The sequence below is a fragment of the Antedon mediterranea genome, chromosome 4 (genome assembly GCF_964355755.1).
Source record: "Antedon mediterranea chromosome 4, ecAntMedi1.1, whole genome shotgun sequence".
Lineage (NCBI taxonomy): Eukaryota > Metazoa > Echinodermata > Crinoidea > Comatulida > Antedonidae > Antedon > Antedon mediterranea.
In genome coordinates, this window is record NC_092673.1 from 32,358,236 (window position 1) to 32,372,565 (window position 14,330).

The window sequence follows — 14,330 nt, forward strand, 5'->3', positions numbered from 1 at the left end:
ACAATATTAATTTGATTTTAGGAATATTAAATTACGTTTAGCTATATATGCCTATAATTAAATATTATTTTAGTAAAACTACAACAATTTAGTTACCCCTTAAAATAAAAATAGTTTTGTCCAAATACGTCATCACTGTGAAGACGCCGCATCATCAGCCATTTTGTCGTCGACTTTCGGTGTTCAGTGAAGAGTTGTGTCTTCTATTTTAATCTGTATTTTTCAAAGGTTTGTGTTCACCAATCACTTTTTTTTGCTCTGTTCAGTAAAGTAATATAAATGAAACTGTTATTCTATGTTGTTATTTTTAAGAAAAATATAACAGTTGAAACAAATATTTACGTTATCTTTTGAGGAAGTAAAATACAGAATTATAGGCCTAGCTTGGATTGGTTTTGTTATCATTCTGATTGAAGACTAAGAGGATCTGAGGATCTAATATTGTGTACCTGTCTATGATTGATTAAAAAATTAAGTTTACTGTAAAATGAACTATTTAAAAGGAGTGTTAACTGCATCATCAGGCTATGTAATTAAAATATAGGCCTACTAGGCCTAGGCTAGGCCTAGAATGTTTTAATTAAATCAATCAACCGGTCCATGTTGTGTTTGTGATCGGCGAATGAGTAGGTAGGAGATCCGGAGATCAAAACCATTTATTTATAAAATCGATCTATAATTTTGATAACGATATTAATCAAATGTAATTTTATGTATTTTATTAAAATTTAAAATTAACAGCATGCTGTCAGTATAATTATACGCGATAATTATAATGTTTTACTTATTAATGCAAATAAACTGCTGTATAGTGTAATAAATATTACTAAAAATAATTATGACATGGCTTTGTAAGTTGGTTGACTAGGCTTTTAATTTGTCCCAGCATGCACTATAGTGTGTAAGAAAATCAATAACTAGCCAGTCACTGGTACAGCTATTCTAACAAAGAATCCATACTAATCAATAGTTTTCAATGTGTTTTAATTATTATTTTCAATTCTAGGAAGGAAAAGTTCAACAATTTGGTTTTTTCTATTTATAGCTTTTGAATTTTAAACAACAAAATGGCCGAAAATGAAGATGTACTTTTGGACTACGAAGAAGAACCAGAAATGGCACCAGATGCTGCAGGAGATGGTCAAGTTGCCAAGAAGGAAGTGAAAGGAACCTATGTGTCCATCCACAGTTCTGGTTTTCGGGATTTCCTTCTCAAACCTGAGCTTCTCAGAGCAATTGTTGATTGTGGTTTTGAACATCCCTCAGAAGGTATGCACTGCTCAGGCTGTGCTGTAAATAGTTCTTGGCAAATTAGCAGAACATATAAAAACTTCATTAGTGCTAGGCCAGGACAAGATCCCTACTCGTACCTTATTTCCTTGAATAAACGCCACATGCACATATACACAAAATTTTATTACAACACATTTATATTTGTACCAGAATTCATTTGACACTTAGTGCGTTTTGCCAATGTTTTTCCAATAGATTTTGCCGAAGATAAAATAAATTGGTAGATATTGATCATGTATTGATTATCAGTATTGTGCTTTTCCTTTTGATTGGTAATGTATTTTAATAATTTGTCATTTATCTTTTACAGTTCAGCATGAGTGCATTCCACAGGCTATTCTTGGTATGGATGTTCTTTGCCAGGCTAAATCTGGTATGGGTAAAACTGCAGTCTTTGTGCTGGCCACCTTACAACAAATTGAACCAGTTGATGGACAGGTATATATAATTATTTGGTGTACAGTTAAAATGTTCATGAAAAACAGTAACAATGTTTTAATCTAGATATTTAGAATCATTTTAATTTTGACAAATTTTATATCTATCCATATTTCAATGTTTTTTTTTTCCGTGTTACCTATTGTCTATAATGTTTGTGTATTTTATTGTTTTGTTCATTTCCTTTTGAGGCAAATAAATAAAATGAAATTGTGTTTGTACCAAAAATACAATATACATTACCAAATAGGGTGGTGCCTGGAAAACGAAACCTGTCTTTCTCTTATTTCAGTATATAAGCATTAATTTTTTGTTTTTATGTAGGTTTCTGTATTGGTCATGTGTCACACAAGAGAGCTGGCTTATCAGATTGCCAAAGAGTATGAACGATTCTCCAAGTACATGCCCACTATCAAAGTTGGCGTCTTCTTCGGAGGTCTTCACATCACTAAAGATGTGCAAGCTTTGAAGACCAACTGTCCTCACATCGTTGTCGGAACACCTGGTAGAACGCTGGCTCTTGGACGTCAGAAGGCACTCAATTTGAAGAACGTGAAGCATTTTATTTTGGATGAGTGCGACAAAATGTTAGAACAACTAGGTAGGTTGCGTGGTTAAGTTTATTTCTAAAATGTTATGCTGCTCTACAAGTTCTTATGATAAATAATGAGGTAACACTTAACATACTTTAACACAAATGCTTTTAATATTGTGCTTGCATAGAAAATAATTCCAAGGTCAAATTGTAATGAACAAATTGAATCCACTTTAAGCTCTGTCTACACTATGTGACAAAAAAATGTGATGTGCCCATATATGGATGGATGATGTCATTATCACTACCATATTTGGGCACATCACACATTTTTTATCAAACAGAGCTTTACTGTGATCAACATTGTGCAAACTCGGCTGCTATTAATAGTCTTTGTTTTATTCACAAGTCAATCAATGCATATTTTGATTCTCTTTGATAGATATGCGGCGTGATGTGCAAGAGATATTCAGAATGACACCACATGAGAAGCAAGTGATGATGTTCAGTGCAACCTTGAGCAAGGACATCCGACCAGTGTGCAAGAAATTCATGCAAGACGTAAATACATCTCTCTCTTCATTCTCAACATCCTCTTCCGTTTGGAGTGTGGCTGGTTAGAGCTAGTCGAGGTCCAGCCGGATGTGGTCTGGTTCGTTTCGCACCTAGTCTCTATCGAGCGTAGTCGGAGTTAGCGTACTCCGGTTCCTGCACACAAAGCCAAATGAGGAAGCTTATTTTTTGTCATTGTCGTTTTTAAAAGCAACATATGTGGCCCGCGGTGTATGGCATTGGTTCCGTCAACTTAGTACATAGATGGACTATTTTACACGGTTCTACTATGAAGGACTTAAATTATACACACCCTAATATTTTACAATTCAATCAACATAATAGCAGCATTTCTATCATTATACAACATGCAGACAAATCATTGTACTTCATTTTACATATTTTCACCAACAATAGACAACAAATCATTATTAACCTTCATTTTTGGGAGCTGACCGATTCTTCATGTAAAAGAAAGGAAGCCATTTTGAAAATCTACCAGTATCTCTACGTTTTAAGAAATGCAATTGTTACATCACTGCCGCGTAATATATAGTGTACACAAATATATATGCCTCTTGCACTAAACATACAACATATGCTTAATATCATACACATGCCATATTTACATTGTTTATTCCTGAATGAACTTTGTTACGTCAGCTGTAGTGTATCTTTCGTAGAAAATGATTTCGCGTATATATTTACATATATAAGTTGTGCCCCATGCACATACATTTCACATGTTCCGGATCTAAAAATACTTTTTTACATTTATTTACTTACATTGTCATGAAGTTAAGGAAAATATGAATACGCGTTTGGACATTGAAATACGATTATTAAGAACTTTGTTTCACGGAAGCGAGTTATAATTGGGATCATATCTTCGTTTGCGATTCAAATCGACATCTTTTGTCGCTTCAAACAAAATCTTCGCGTATATACACATTCAACATCTTTCATATACAGGATGCAGTTTCACACATTACACAAGTTGGAGAATTTAAAAACAAAATATTCACATTATAATCTACATATCAGTCTTGAAGATCACCAAATTCTATTAATGCTTTTGCTGGAAGCCAAATTGGACTTTTATTAATGATTCGTTTGACGTAAGAAGATGTGCCTAGCGTGAAGGCTGGTTTAGTTGCACCACCGCGTCTCGGATGAAGTAAACATCATTACCTGTCTAAGAAGGTATTGCATCTATAAATTGTTTGTTCGTCTTGGCGATCCTAGTCGTTACACAATCAAGAATAGAACGATCATTTCGCGTTGTTGCCTTGCCTGCCACTTACTATCAAGATGGTTTTGTTGTCTGAAGTGTATTCTACTAATGCCAGTAATGGAAATCCCGTTATCATCATGATGTGATTTGGGTGGTATATACACTACACAAGACTACCTTGTGTGAAGGAATATTTTTCAGTTTATTTTAAAACATACTGTAGTTTTTGAATAATTCAAACTATCCTATCCTTAACTAAATTCTTCTAGTTTGAATTAAATTTTGAACAATTTCATTCAAAACTATTTTTTAATAATATAAACAAAATGATTGTACTTTTATTTGGACTAAAATACCACTACTACCAATATGTACAATTTAGTACACATGTCCATTGAACATATTTGATTTCAAATCCAATATAAAGGTTAGTCTATGAATAATAGTAATATAAATAAATCTATTAAGGGGACACTTTCAGGATCTCTTGTGGGTACTATTGTGTCTCCTTAATAGGGCCATAATGACTAAGATATTGATATCTGTATATGATATCTGTACTACCTTGCTATTAATTATTAATAGTATAAACCCTTGTGGTGAATTCTGCGGGACTGCTTCCACCTTAGGGCGTTATTCCTATGTGTGCTACTTTTTCCAACAGCCTATGGAGGTGTACGTTGACGACGAAACCAAGCTTACTCTTCATGGACTGCAGCAGTACTATGTGAAACTGAAGGATAATGAGAAAAACAGAAAGCTGTTTGATCTTCTGGATGTACTAGAGTTCAATCAGGTATGATCAATTATTGTAATTTGCAACGGTGTTGCAGAGAGCGGAATAGTCGGCTGAATTGTGAAATACCATGTGTTTTCTTTGGTCCATCCAATAATAATAGTCTTTTGTGTAGCACCAAAGTTACCAAAATAAATTTTCTCTAGTGTGCTTTAACCACTGTCGGGTTGAAAAAAAAATGTTCTTTCGGATAAGATGTTAAGCCATGTGCACAGTTAAGGACGCAAAACGTCCTCTGTGTGCAACACCAAAATAACTTTAAGGTTGTTGCTGGGTGAATATTTTGCAATTGCACAAGAATTTTGTTTTGAGAGTTGGAAATTGAGTCAAAAGTTAAATTGATTCTATTTCATTGAACATCAAAATAACTTTAAAACTTGCTAAATGAACTTGGAAAATACTGTAATATAATCATTTTGTTCATAGGTTGTCATATTTGTAAAGTCGGTGCAACGATGCATAGCTCTAGCTCAGTTACTGGTTGAACAGAACTTTCCTGCAATTGCAATTCACAGGTCCATGGCACAGGAAGAAAGGTAAATACTGTAAAGCTCTGTCTACACTATCAAAATGTCTGAAGTGATGTCATCATGTCCATATATGGGCACATCACATTTTTTTTGTTGCATTAAGTTTGATAGTGCTTAAAACAAAGCTACGTAAAATAAGTTTTGAGCCTAAAATAATAAAATAACTAATGTGCATTTTCAATGTTTTTCTTAACAGATTGTCAAGATACCAACAATTCAAAGATTTCCAGAAGCGTATACTTGTAGCTACGAATTTGTTTGGTCGTGGTATGGATATTGAACGTGTAAACATCGTGTTCAACTATGACATGCCTGATGATTCAGATACTTACTTGCATAGGGTACGTATTTCTATTTCCTTACAATCCCTATTAAGCTCTGTCTGCACTATCGAACTAGTGTGATGTGCCCAAATATGGTAATGATACGACGACATGTCCATATATAGGCACATCACATTTTGTTGTCGCATAAAGTTTGATAGTGTAGACAGAGCATTATAATCCGCCTAACTTATACTGTACAAGAATACAAGTCTGTAGCACTTGTACAAGAGTTGGTACAATAACAATTTTGTTACGTTGCACATACTTTAGCAAATTTACGCTGTGTTCGGATTATGCAAGCATTGTTTTTATTCACGGTTTTACGCGTTCAAACAAAGCAACAGTACACTAGTGGTCGTTTTCCTAATTTATATCAAGTGCCGGCATTGGTAAATGTGGCGATCAAACTGTACTAGCGTTTGGCTCTGAAAAAAGGGCTTTAGAGTGAGTTTTGAAATTGTTTTTATTCATTTAGTTCCACAATCATACAAGGCCACGGTACAATTACGAACATTTGGTTAATGTCCGCGTGTATTGGCTTTTGAAAATTGCAGTCATGGTACCAGCGATGACTCGTTATAAAACCGGCGTTAGAACAAATTTTCTTCACCAAAATTTGTTAGTAGTTAGTATTTCTTCAACTTTAGATACTAAACTTTACGTATTTTGTTATTAGGTTGCTCGTGCTGGACGTTTCGGTACAAAAGGTCTCGCAGTAACATTTGTCTCGGACGAGACGGACGCCAAGACATTAAACGAAGTTCAAGATAGATTTGAAGTGAACATTGGTGAACTACCAGAGGAGATTGATATGTCTTCATACAGTAAGTATATTACAACTCTATAAACAATTAATTTTTCACCATATTTAGTGTTATTCTACAAGGTCGTGTTGATGTTGATTTGTTTTAATTTACTCTATTATATGTTATAAAGCTTTGTCTACACTAACTAGTTTGAATAAAAAATGTAATGTGCCTATATATGGTAGTAATATGCCTATATATGGTAGTAATATGCTTATATATGGTAGTAATATGCCTATATGTGGTAGTGATATGACATTGCATAAAGTTTGTAGGCAGAGGTTTAAAGCACAAACTAAGTTTTTGTTATTTTTTTTTTCAGTTGAACAGACTGCCTGATGTATCTCTGTGTAACAACTTTAAACAGGCAGAAACCTTATCAAACTATCAACTGGCAAAGAAGATTGGATTTTGTCTACTCGTGTTTTAGAAAATTACTTAAATTATTCATAATCATAGGCTATTTTTAGCCCGTTGAATGTCCACTCAAAACTAATAGTAATTTGTGAGCAATTATTTTGTACAAATGATGTTTCTGACTTAGTTTTGTAAAATGTTCCTTTCTGCCTTAGAATCTTGATTTTTCCACCAATATGGTGTTTTACTGGTTGTACAGCTTCTTTCTCTACACTGGAATAATTGTATTTTTTACTATGTTGCATTTAGTTTGGTTAAAATAATTATGTATATTCCAGCTTGCTTAATATTAATTTTCTGACAATTTAACCATGGTTTTTATACTAATATATTTTACTTTTCCATTGTCATGGAGTAGTGAACATAGGTAATGAAATAACTCCAGAGGGCAGCATTGTAAACTGTATAATGTAACTGAAATTAAAATGTCAAACCCACAATCATTTCTTATCTTGGTAAATATAATTATAAATGGTCGTCAGGCCTATTGTGTACAGTTGTTGAATTAGATTTACATTTTTTTTTTTCTTTTAATGTTTTCCACATTGAATAATGCTTTTCAAGCATTTTATGTGTATGTAAAGTTTTCACTAATAAAACAAACAAAAATCTCACTATTTGTAATTTTTGTTTGTTGTAATATGCATTCTAAAACAAAATTAAGTAGCTATTTGATTTAAAAAAAAAAGATTTACGAAAAAGAAAATCATTCAATCATTGGTGCAGTATTTGAGGAATTTCCAGGCATGTACTGTACATACAATGGATTATTCCCACACCTTTGAAAATTTTTTATATACAGTATTATGTAAACATGCATGTGAATCATACTAACTTAATACGTTTTATTTGTAAAAAAACATTGCCGTAGCCTGCATACGGTTTATATCAAATGTGTGTTGCGTAACACTGGCCTATAGCCCTACAGTGAAGTGTATTCTAAGCCACTTCCTTGAAAAAGTTTTCGATTTTCACACAGCATTGTGCTAAGAAAAATTTCAAATTTTAAGCACGCTTCATTTTTAGAGTCAGTTGTGCATCAGTAATTTAAAATCACTTTGCGCCTTGATGTGTGTTTACCGCATTTTTGGTTCGCTCGTACCATGGTCCAATTTTAGTTTCACGAACCATGTCGTTAAAAGCATCGAGGCCTTCAATGGAACTCAACACACCATACACCGCCTACAATAAAAAAAAAATTGGAAAAAGTGTTTTTAATTTAAAACAAAATGGTCTGATTCTAAAAGCGTAATTTATATTTCAATAACATTTTACCAAGTCAGCCATGTTAGGCTCTGTTCCACCCTGGAAGGAATTTTTCCCGACGGATTTCATCCAGTCATTTGCCGCACCATACAAGGAGGATCGTACATCATCTGGTAAGTTGTATCTACAAGTTCAAATACAGTACTAAATTAGCTATGTATTTTGAAGTAGCAGTATTTTGTAAAGAAGAAAAATTTATTTTAAAACATGCATTCCCATTTGACACACATGCACAAGTGCTTTGACCAATCACAAACACTGGTTCCAATTGTTATGTATTGTTTGAATGTTTGCATCATCTAATGTTGATATAAAGTGTGCGGTACACCACGTGTATTAGTTCTGTTCTGCTTTGATCGTCCTCATTCTCATTCCTGAAGACGATCAAACTCATATTGATCGAAACATCGAGAAACTCAACATTTCTTTTTCATACACGTTGTGTACAGCAAACTTTATAGAACAATTGTTAGTTAGTTTCGAAGCCAAGCTTTGTACAAGATTGCAACCACAGTGTGTATTGGATTATTATAGAACCAGGACCTCTGACAAAATAAAATTGCACTCACTTCTTTTTCAACTTTTTACTAACAAAATACATTCCAAGAGCTCCTATGTATTGAATAACAAACTTCTCGTAACTTGTAAAGTGCGCCTTTTCCGCTATGTAACTGAACGCCTGTACGGATTCATTCCAGGTGCGATAGATATTTGGAGGAATGTTGTGAACTAAAACATCGTCTACCCATATACGCCATTTTCTTTCAAGTCTAATATAAAGAAATTGTACAACATTATTGTTTAATTTGTAGAAATGTCATGACAATGTATGATGAATGGCGTGTGTTGGGTAAGCAGGCATGCTGTCTTGTCGTATTCCATTTTTTAGGGTAAAGTGTGGTTGTCCAATTATTAATTAATAGGCAGATCCCCCATCCCCAAGAAATCATACAGTATACATTTTGATTACATTAAAATATCTGTATAATATAATGTTTAATAAATTTAATTTCCATTTATATATAGTGTATATATACAGTATTATATATATAAAAACAACAGGCAAAGAACATTAATTCTAAACCACATATAGTATATATACTGAAATTTAATTAATTAATTTGAAACGATACAGATGAGGAAATATGTGAGAATGAGAAAAAGTCACCCCAACCGAGACTCGAACTCGGACAGTCTGCTGATTGATTGAAATATATATTATACTGGGTAACCTCTTCAGTCAAAGACTGGTCTCCCAGAGGGCCCAGTTGGTGATCAGTGGCTATGATGTACTAATACACTAATACACTGCTTGATATGCAGCTGTCCTAACCATTAGACCACTGGGGCTTTCATGGTATTGTTCAAACTCGATTGGATAGCGACTCTTTAACATTCTCGGCGTGGATAATATATATTATATATTTTGTAGGTTTCTACTTATAAGCTATGCTATGCAGAGATTCCCCATTTCCATTCTTTTCTCTTTGTACTATGCTTATTTATGATGAATGGAAATAAAAAAAAGTAATGAATAAATACTGCTATCAGAACTTTCATTACTTCATTTCATTTGTTTTTCCGGGTTTTCCCAGCATAATTTCATGACGATTACTGTATTCCACAACTTTCCGGCTCATCCATCCCTTTGACTCGGTTTCAATTTTGGGGTAATACGTAACAATTTGACGAAGATCTTGATCCGTAAGCAGGAAGCTCTTCAAGGAGCTTATAATTACTGATGAATCATTCATTTGCTGAAAGTGAATTTAATCAAATTACTGTATTTAAAAAATTTATTTTATGGTAATAAAAAACACCATGGACTAAAGAATAATAATATGCTTTACTCCATGAAAACACGCATTAGATCATCTATAATTACTTAACTAGGCCTATATCAAATAGTCGACAGCCAGTTTAGATTTTTTAATCAATTAAATTTTAATCTAACCCCTAACATCACTTAATAACAATTTATTTTATAAAAATGCGAATTTTATTGGCGGCCATAAATTATTTATACTGTTGCATTTGCTGATTATATAAAATGTTATTAACAATAAACATTAATAAATACAATTTTAATTAGTTAATATTTGTTAATTTATTATTTAAATATGAAATATAATTTAATTTAAAGGTTGAAAACTATATACCACTTGTTCATCTTCTTTGGCTCCTTCATACACAAGTATTGGAACTTTCCGATACACAGAAAACTTAAGTTCTTTTCTAAAAATAGGATCGACTTCAACTATGTTGTAGGATAAACCATGATAGTCCAGAAATGCTCGGACTTTACAGCAAAATGGACAAACTTGATATTGGTACAATGTAAGCTTAAGACCTGTTGTATCAGTTTGTCTGGTGATATGTTCAATTTCACGCGCCTGTACGACACTAAGCCCTGAAGAAAAGAAACTTGCACTCGCGCCTAGGCCTAGGCCCCTTTCCGTAACAACCGACACGCGATTCCATAAGCTCCGGCCCCACGAAACTCCACCGATAGTGGCGGCTGTACCGAAGGTGAGTAGGCTAGCTCTAATAACATTAGATTTGTTGATGTTTAAATTATCATTGCTAAATCTATTAAATGATAACTGCCTGTTATTTCCAAGAAATATATTATGGTGATTTTTCTTTAAGATATAATTACGCCGAACAAGACTACGAAGAAAAACATTCTGACAACTGGAGGCTGCCATGTTTCCAGAATCACGTGGTTGTTTTGTTGTTGTATAAAATTCATATTTATTCTTAAACTTAAAAGTGTATAATAATTTACTGTTGGATTATTTGTTAAAATTTAAAATTACAGTGTTATCAAATAATTATTTTAATATATTTCTTTATTTTTTTATGTTTATACAATAAATAATATATATTATTTGATTTATTTTCACGACAAGACTGACCTCACGCAGTGTGTGGTAATCAATGTATGGTACTCTGGGCAAAGAACTTATATAACACAAGAATCTCCTGTTCGCGATTTTTTTTTCCGTACGAGAGTTCCTCCGTCGGTTCGTTTCGGACTCAATCGACTCTTCGGTAAGCCACCGATACTCACTGATGCGTGACAGCAACCACAAAACGTGAGCAGCTTCTTTAGGCCTTACGGTGAAGATGAAAACATTTTTTCTTGTTCCTCATTAAGCATAATAAGTGAACTCTCTTGATTCATATACATAAAAATAAATTAATCACGTATTAAAAAGTTCCACGAAAATTTTCCTGACATTTTAAAGAAATCTTGATTTTAAAAGTATAAAAGAATATATTTTCGCAGTTGCCATTTTGTATCACATGACATCAGTTAAACCAATCATACGCGACGTTTAGGCAGCAGACGTCAAAATCACACGATGTAAACACGAAATGGCGTCCGACGAGGAAGGATCTTCTCGCTTAGACAAAGTAAAGTTGAAATGTTTTTTCCAAATTTACAAGCATTCAAATGAAATTATCAGTCCAATTACTGAGATTCGATGGAATAAAGTGTTGCTCTGTCCAAAGAGTTGGATAAAATTAGATGGAGACGGCAAGGAAATCGCCATACATTTGACGGAGCTTCTTGGTATGTCTGATGAAGGTAAATCGTTTGACGATGTCGTACGCGAGCATCCAGGCTTAGGTTTTCATGCTACCTGTTACAGGCGATATACTGATACATCTCGACTAAAAAAGGTAATATTTGGTTTCGATTATTATCAGAATACTCTAAGAGTTAATAATATAGTTAAATGATACAGTATATAGGGTGCTACTGATCTATATATCTATAGATAGGCCTAGATCTATATTGTGCTCTTAGAGTTTCTGTGCTTGGTTGTTGATTGGGCTTTCTACTACTGTAGTACCAGTACTACTACGTAGGCCTAGGCCCTAGGCCATATTATATTATACAGTATATATTATTCAGTAGGCTACACAATTAATTTTAGTTAAATACCAATATAGGCTCTATATTCTGGAAAGTGAGTAAAACGTAACTTTCTAAAACTCTTGTTGGTTTTTTGAATTTACATTTTGAATTTTTTTTTTTATTTGCTTCAGTCTAAATGTTGAATTTTTAAACACCAAAATCTATAAAATATTAAAATATATTTTAATAATATTTATTATTATTTACAGGGAATTGGAAAGTGTTTTTTTAACATATAAGCAAAGCTATAAGGTATTTTGCAGAGATGTAATTGATAAACGGTTACAGTATGGACAGGAGATACCAAGACTCGCAAAACTCCAAAAGCTTTTCATGAAATCAATTGAAAAAACAGAAAATGTTTACTTGTCAACTATAAGGTAGGCTGTCGATCTCTTCTTAAAAACGATGAAATAATTGTAATATTTTTGAGATCCAGTTACTGTAATAATTTCTTCATTGTATCTGTGTAACAATTAATTATAATCAATTAATCTGTTATTTATAGATCAGACGTGTTGAAGAAGAAGCTCAGGATGGATTATCCTAACCTAATTTTTCATTCACCCACAAGAAGGTTAGTTGCTTAGTGTGTTTATATTAAATGATTATTTCACCAGGGATAATTTAAAAAAAAATCTTTTTGTGGATTGGTCAAACTAAATATTTTGTTTATTTTTTCTTAATTAGAAATGAATCAGTTCTGGTGTACTTTAGCAATGTATCCCCTGGATTTGTGGCTGATCCATTTTTGTCATCAGGAAAAAGTACAACGGAGACAGATGAATCATCAGAGTATGACATAGATATTCCAACTACTTCTACAACACACAAAATCTCCACTGATGGTGACAATAGAGACAAACTAAGGACTCTATATTTTGCAGGTACGGTTAAAATACAATAACTTGTATATATTGGTTTATTTTTAAATAACAACAATAAATGTTATTGCATAATTAAGGAAATGCTGTGGATCAAAGAGGTGAAAGCTGTATGCACTCAAAAAACAAAACTGTTATGATAGTAAGTGGTGTCGATCATAAATGCTGTACACAATACAGTATATGCTTTATATAAATTTATTATTACTATGTTTCATTCATCGAATGCTATAAAATATACTTGCAGGTACGATAGTAAATAATGCCATCAAATCAAACAAAGGTATGCAGAGTGAATGGCCTCCAAGAGCAGCAGACATTAATGATGTTGACATATCTGAAATTGTGCCATATGAGTTGTTTAATCTAATCGCAAAGTGTGTTGGTGCTGCAGAAGATACTATACAAACCTCATTTTCAGATGTTACTGAAGAAACTCGAACGAAAATTTTATCGATATGCCAGGAAATCCTGTACCTTGGAAAGGAAGAAGGCAGACTCCAAAGTCACTTGCTCTAGGATTAACTGTTCGAGTGTGAATGAGATGAGTGTGAAAACAGGACAAGAGAAGAAGAAGAAGAAAAAGAAGACACACCAGACTATGGCATTGAAGATGATGAATTAGACTATGATGAATTGGACTATGAGGAATTAGACTATATGAGGAAGATGAATATGAAATATACTGTAGTTTATACGGTTTTGAATGCAACAAAATCATCATAAAAAGTAACTGTAATGTAATAGGCCTACACTATAACCAATGTGAAACACTACCATGGTTAAGCAAACAGAAACTGTGAGCATGTGAATAAAAAAAAAGATTTAAAAAAAATGAAAACAAAATGGAAACCATGAGAATATAAATAAATAATATAACCATGAGAATATAATAATAAAAACTGTAACCATGAGAATATAAATAAATAATGTAACCATGAGAATATAATAATAAAAACTGTAACCATGAGAATATAAATAAATAATGTAACCATGAGAATATAATAATAAAAACTGTAACCATGAGAATATAAAGAAAAATAGTAACTATGAGAATATAAAGAAATTGTGTAACCATTAAAAGAAATTGTGTAACCATGAGAATATAAAGAAAAATATTAACCATGAGAATAAATACAATTACATTGAAACAAAACAAATATTTGATGTTTGTATTTTATTTAATAATTTAAATTTACTATTGCATTGGTGTTTATTACTAGGAATATGTGTTCTATATTTTTCACAGTTAAATCATATCAGTCACTATGTACATCCTACGGTATAAACTTAGCATTATTGCTGCTGTATTTCTACTGCTATTA

General features: G+C 32.8%; 3 protein-coding genes across 3 annotated transcripts; 2 read left to right on the forward strand and 1 right to left on the reverse strand.

Moving 5' to 3' along the window:
- Positions 1 to 140: 140 nt before the first annotated feature.
- LOC140047326 (spliceosome RNA helicase DDX39B) lies at positions 141 to 7,523 on the forward strand. The gene is made up of 10 exons (XM_072092278.1): positions 141 to 228; positions 1,046 to 1,269; positions 1,604 to 1,731; positions 2,056 to 2,332; positions 2,709 to 2,827; positions 4,717 to 4,848; positions 5,275 to 5,384; positions 5,575 to 5,719; positions 6,381 to 6,528; positions 6,833 to 7,523. Exons 2-10 carry the CDS (start codon positions 1,068 to 1,070, stop codon positions 6,847 to 6,849), a joined length of 1,278 nt encoding a protein of 425 aa, XP_071948379.1. The 5' UTR covers positions 141 to 228; positions 1,046 to 1,067; the 3' UTR covers positions 6,850 to 7,523.
- Positions 7,524 to 7,583: 60 nt separating this feature from the next.
- On the reverse strand, positions 7,584 to 10,910 carry LOC140047327 (prostaglandin E synthase 2-like). Its single transcript, XM_072092279.1, has 5 exons — positions 10,353 to 10,910; positions 9,757 to 9,950; positions 8,763 to 8,963; positions 8,203 to 8,317; positions 7,584 to 8,109 (listed from the first exon to the last, which is right to left on the reverse strand). The coding sequence occupies exons 1-5, from the start codon at positions 10,899 to 10,901 to the stop codon at positions 7,981 to 7,983; spliced, it is 1,188 nt and encodes a 395-aa protein (XP_071948380.1). The 5' UTR covers positions 10,902 to 10,910; the 3' UTR covers positions 7,584 to 7,980.
- Positions 10,911 to 11,423: 513 nt separating this feature from the next.
- LOC140047329 (uncharacterized) lies at positions 11,424 to 14,232 on the forward strand. Its single transcript, XM_072092280.1, has 5 exons — positions 11,424 to 11,883; positions 12,331 to 12,501; positions 12,630 to 12,698; positions 12,812 to 13,008; positions 13,253 to 14,232. The coding sequence occupies exons 2-5, from the start codon at positions 12,455 to 12,457 to the stop codon at positions 13,522 to 13,524; spliced, it is 585 nt and encodes a 194-aa protein (XP_071948381.1). The 5' UTR covers positions 11,424 to 11,883; positions 12,331 to 12,454; the 3' UTR covers positions 13,525 to 14,232.
- The last annotated feature ends 98 nt before the right edge of the window (positions 14,233 to 14,330 follow it).

Bases quoted from the DNA above. Each gene is read 5' to 3' on its own strand.
- LOC140047326 (XM_072092278.1), top strand. From the start codon at position 1,068: ATGGCCGAAAATGAAGATGTACTTTTGGACTACGAAGAAGAACCAGAA. The intron at 2,333-2,708 runs GTAGGTTGCGTG...TCTCTTTGATAG, and splicing joins CAAAATGTTAGAACAACTAG to ATATGCGGCGTGATGTGCAA. The intron at 5,385-5,574 runs GTAAATACTGTA...TTTTCTTAACAG, and splicing joins TCCATGGCACAGGAAGAAAG to ATTGTCAAGATACCAACAAT.
- LOC140047327 (XM_072092279.1), bottom strand. From the start codon at position 10,901: ATGGCAGCCTCCAGTTGTCAGAATGTTTTTCTTCGTAGTCTTGTTCGG. The intron at 8,964-9,756 runs GTAATGAAAGTT...TCTTTATATTAG, and splicing joins GGAAAAACAAATGAAATGAA to ACTTGAAAGAAAATGGCGTA. The intron at 8,110-8,202 runs GTAAAATGTTAT...TTTTTATTGTAG, and splicing joins AGCCTAACATGGCTGACTTG to GCGGTGTATGGTGTGTTGAG.
- LOC140047329 (XM_072092280.1), top strand. From the start codon at position 12,455: ATGAAATCAATTGAAAAAACAGAAAATGTTTACTTGTCAACTATAAG. The intron at 12,699-12,811 runs GTTAGTTGCTTA...TTTCTTAATTAG, and splicing joins TTTCATTCACCCACAAGAAG to AAATGAATCAGTTCTGGTGT. The intron at 13,009-13,252 runs GTACGGTTAAAA...ATATACTTGCAG, and splicing joins AAGGACTCTATATTTTGCAG to GTACGATAGTAAATAATGCC.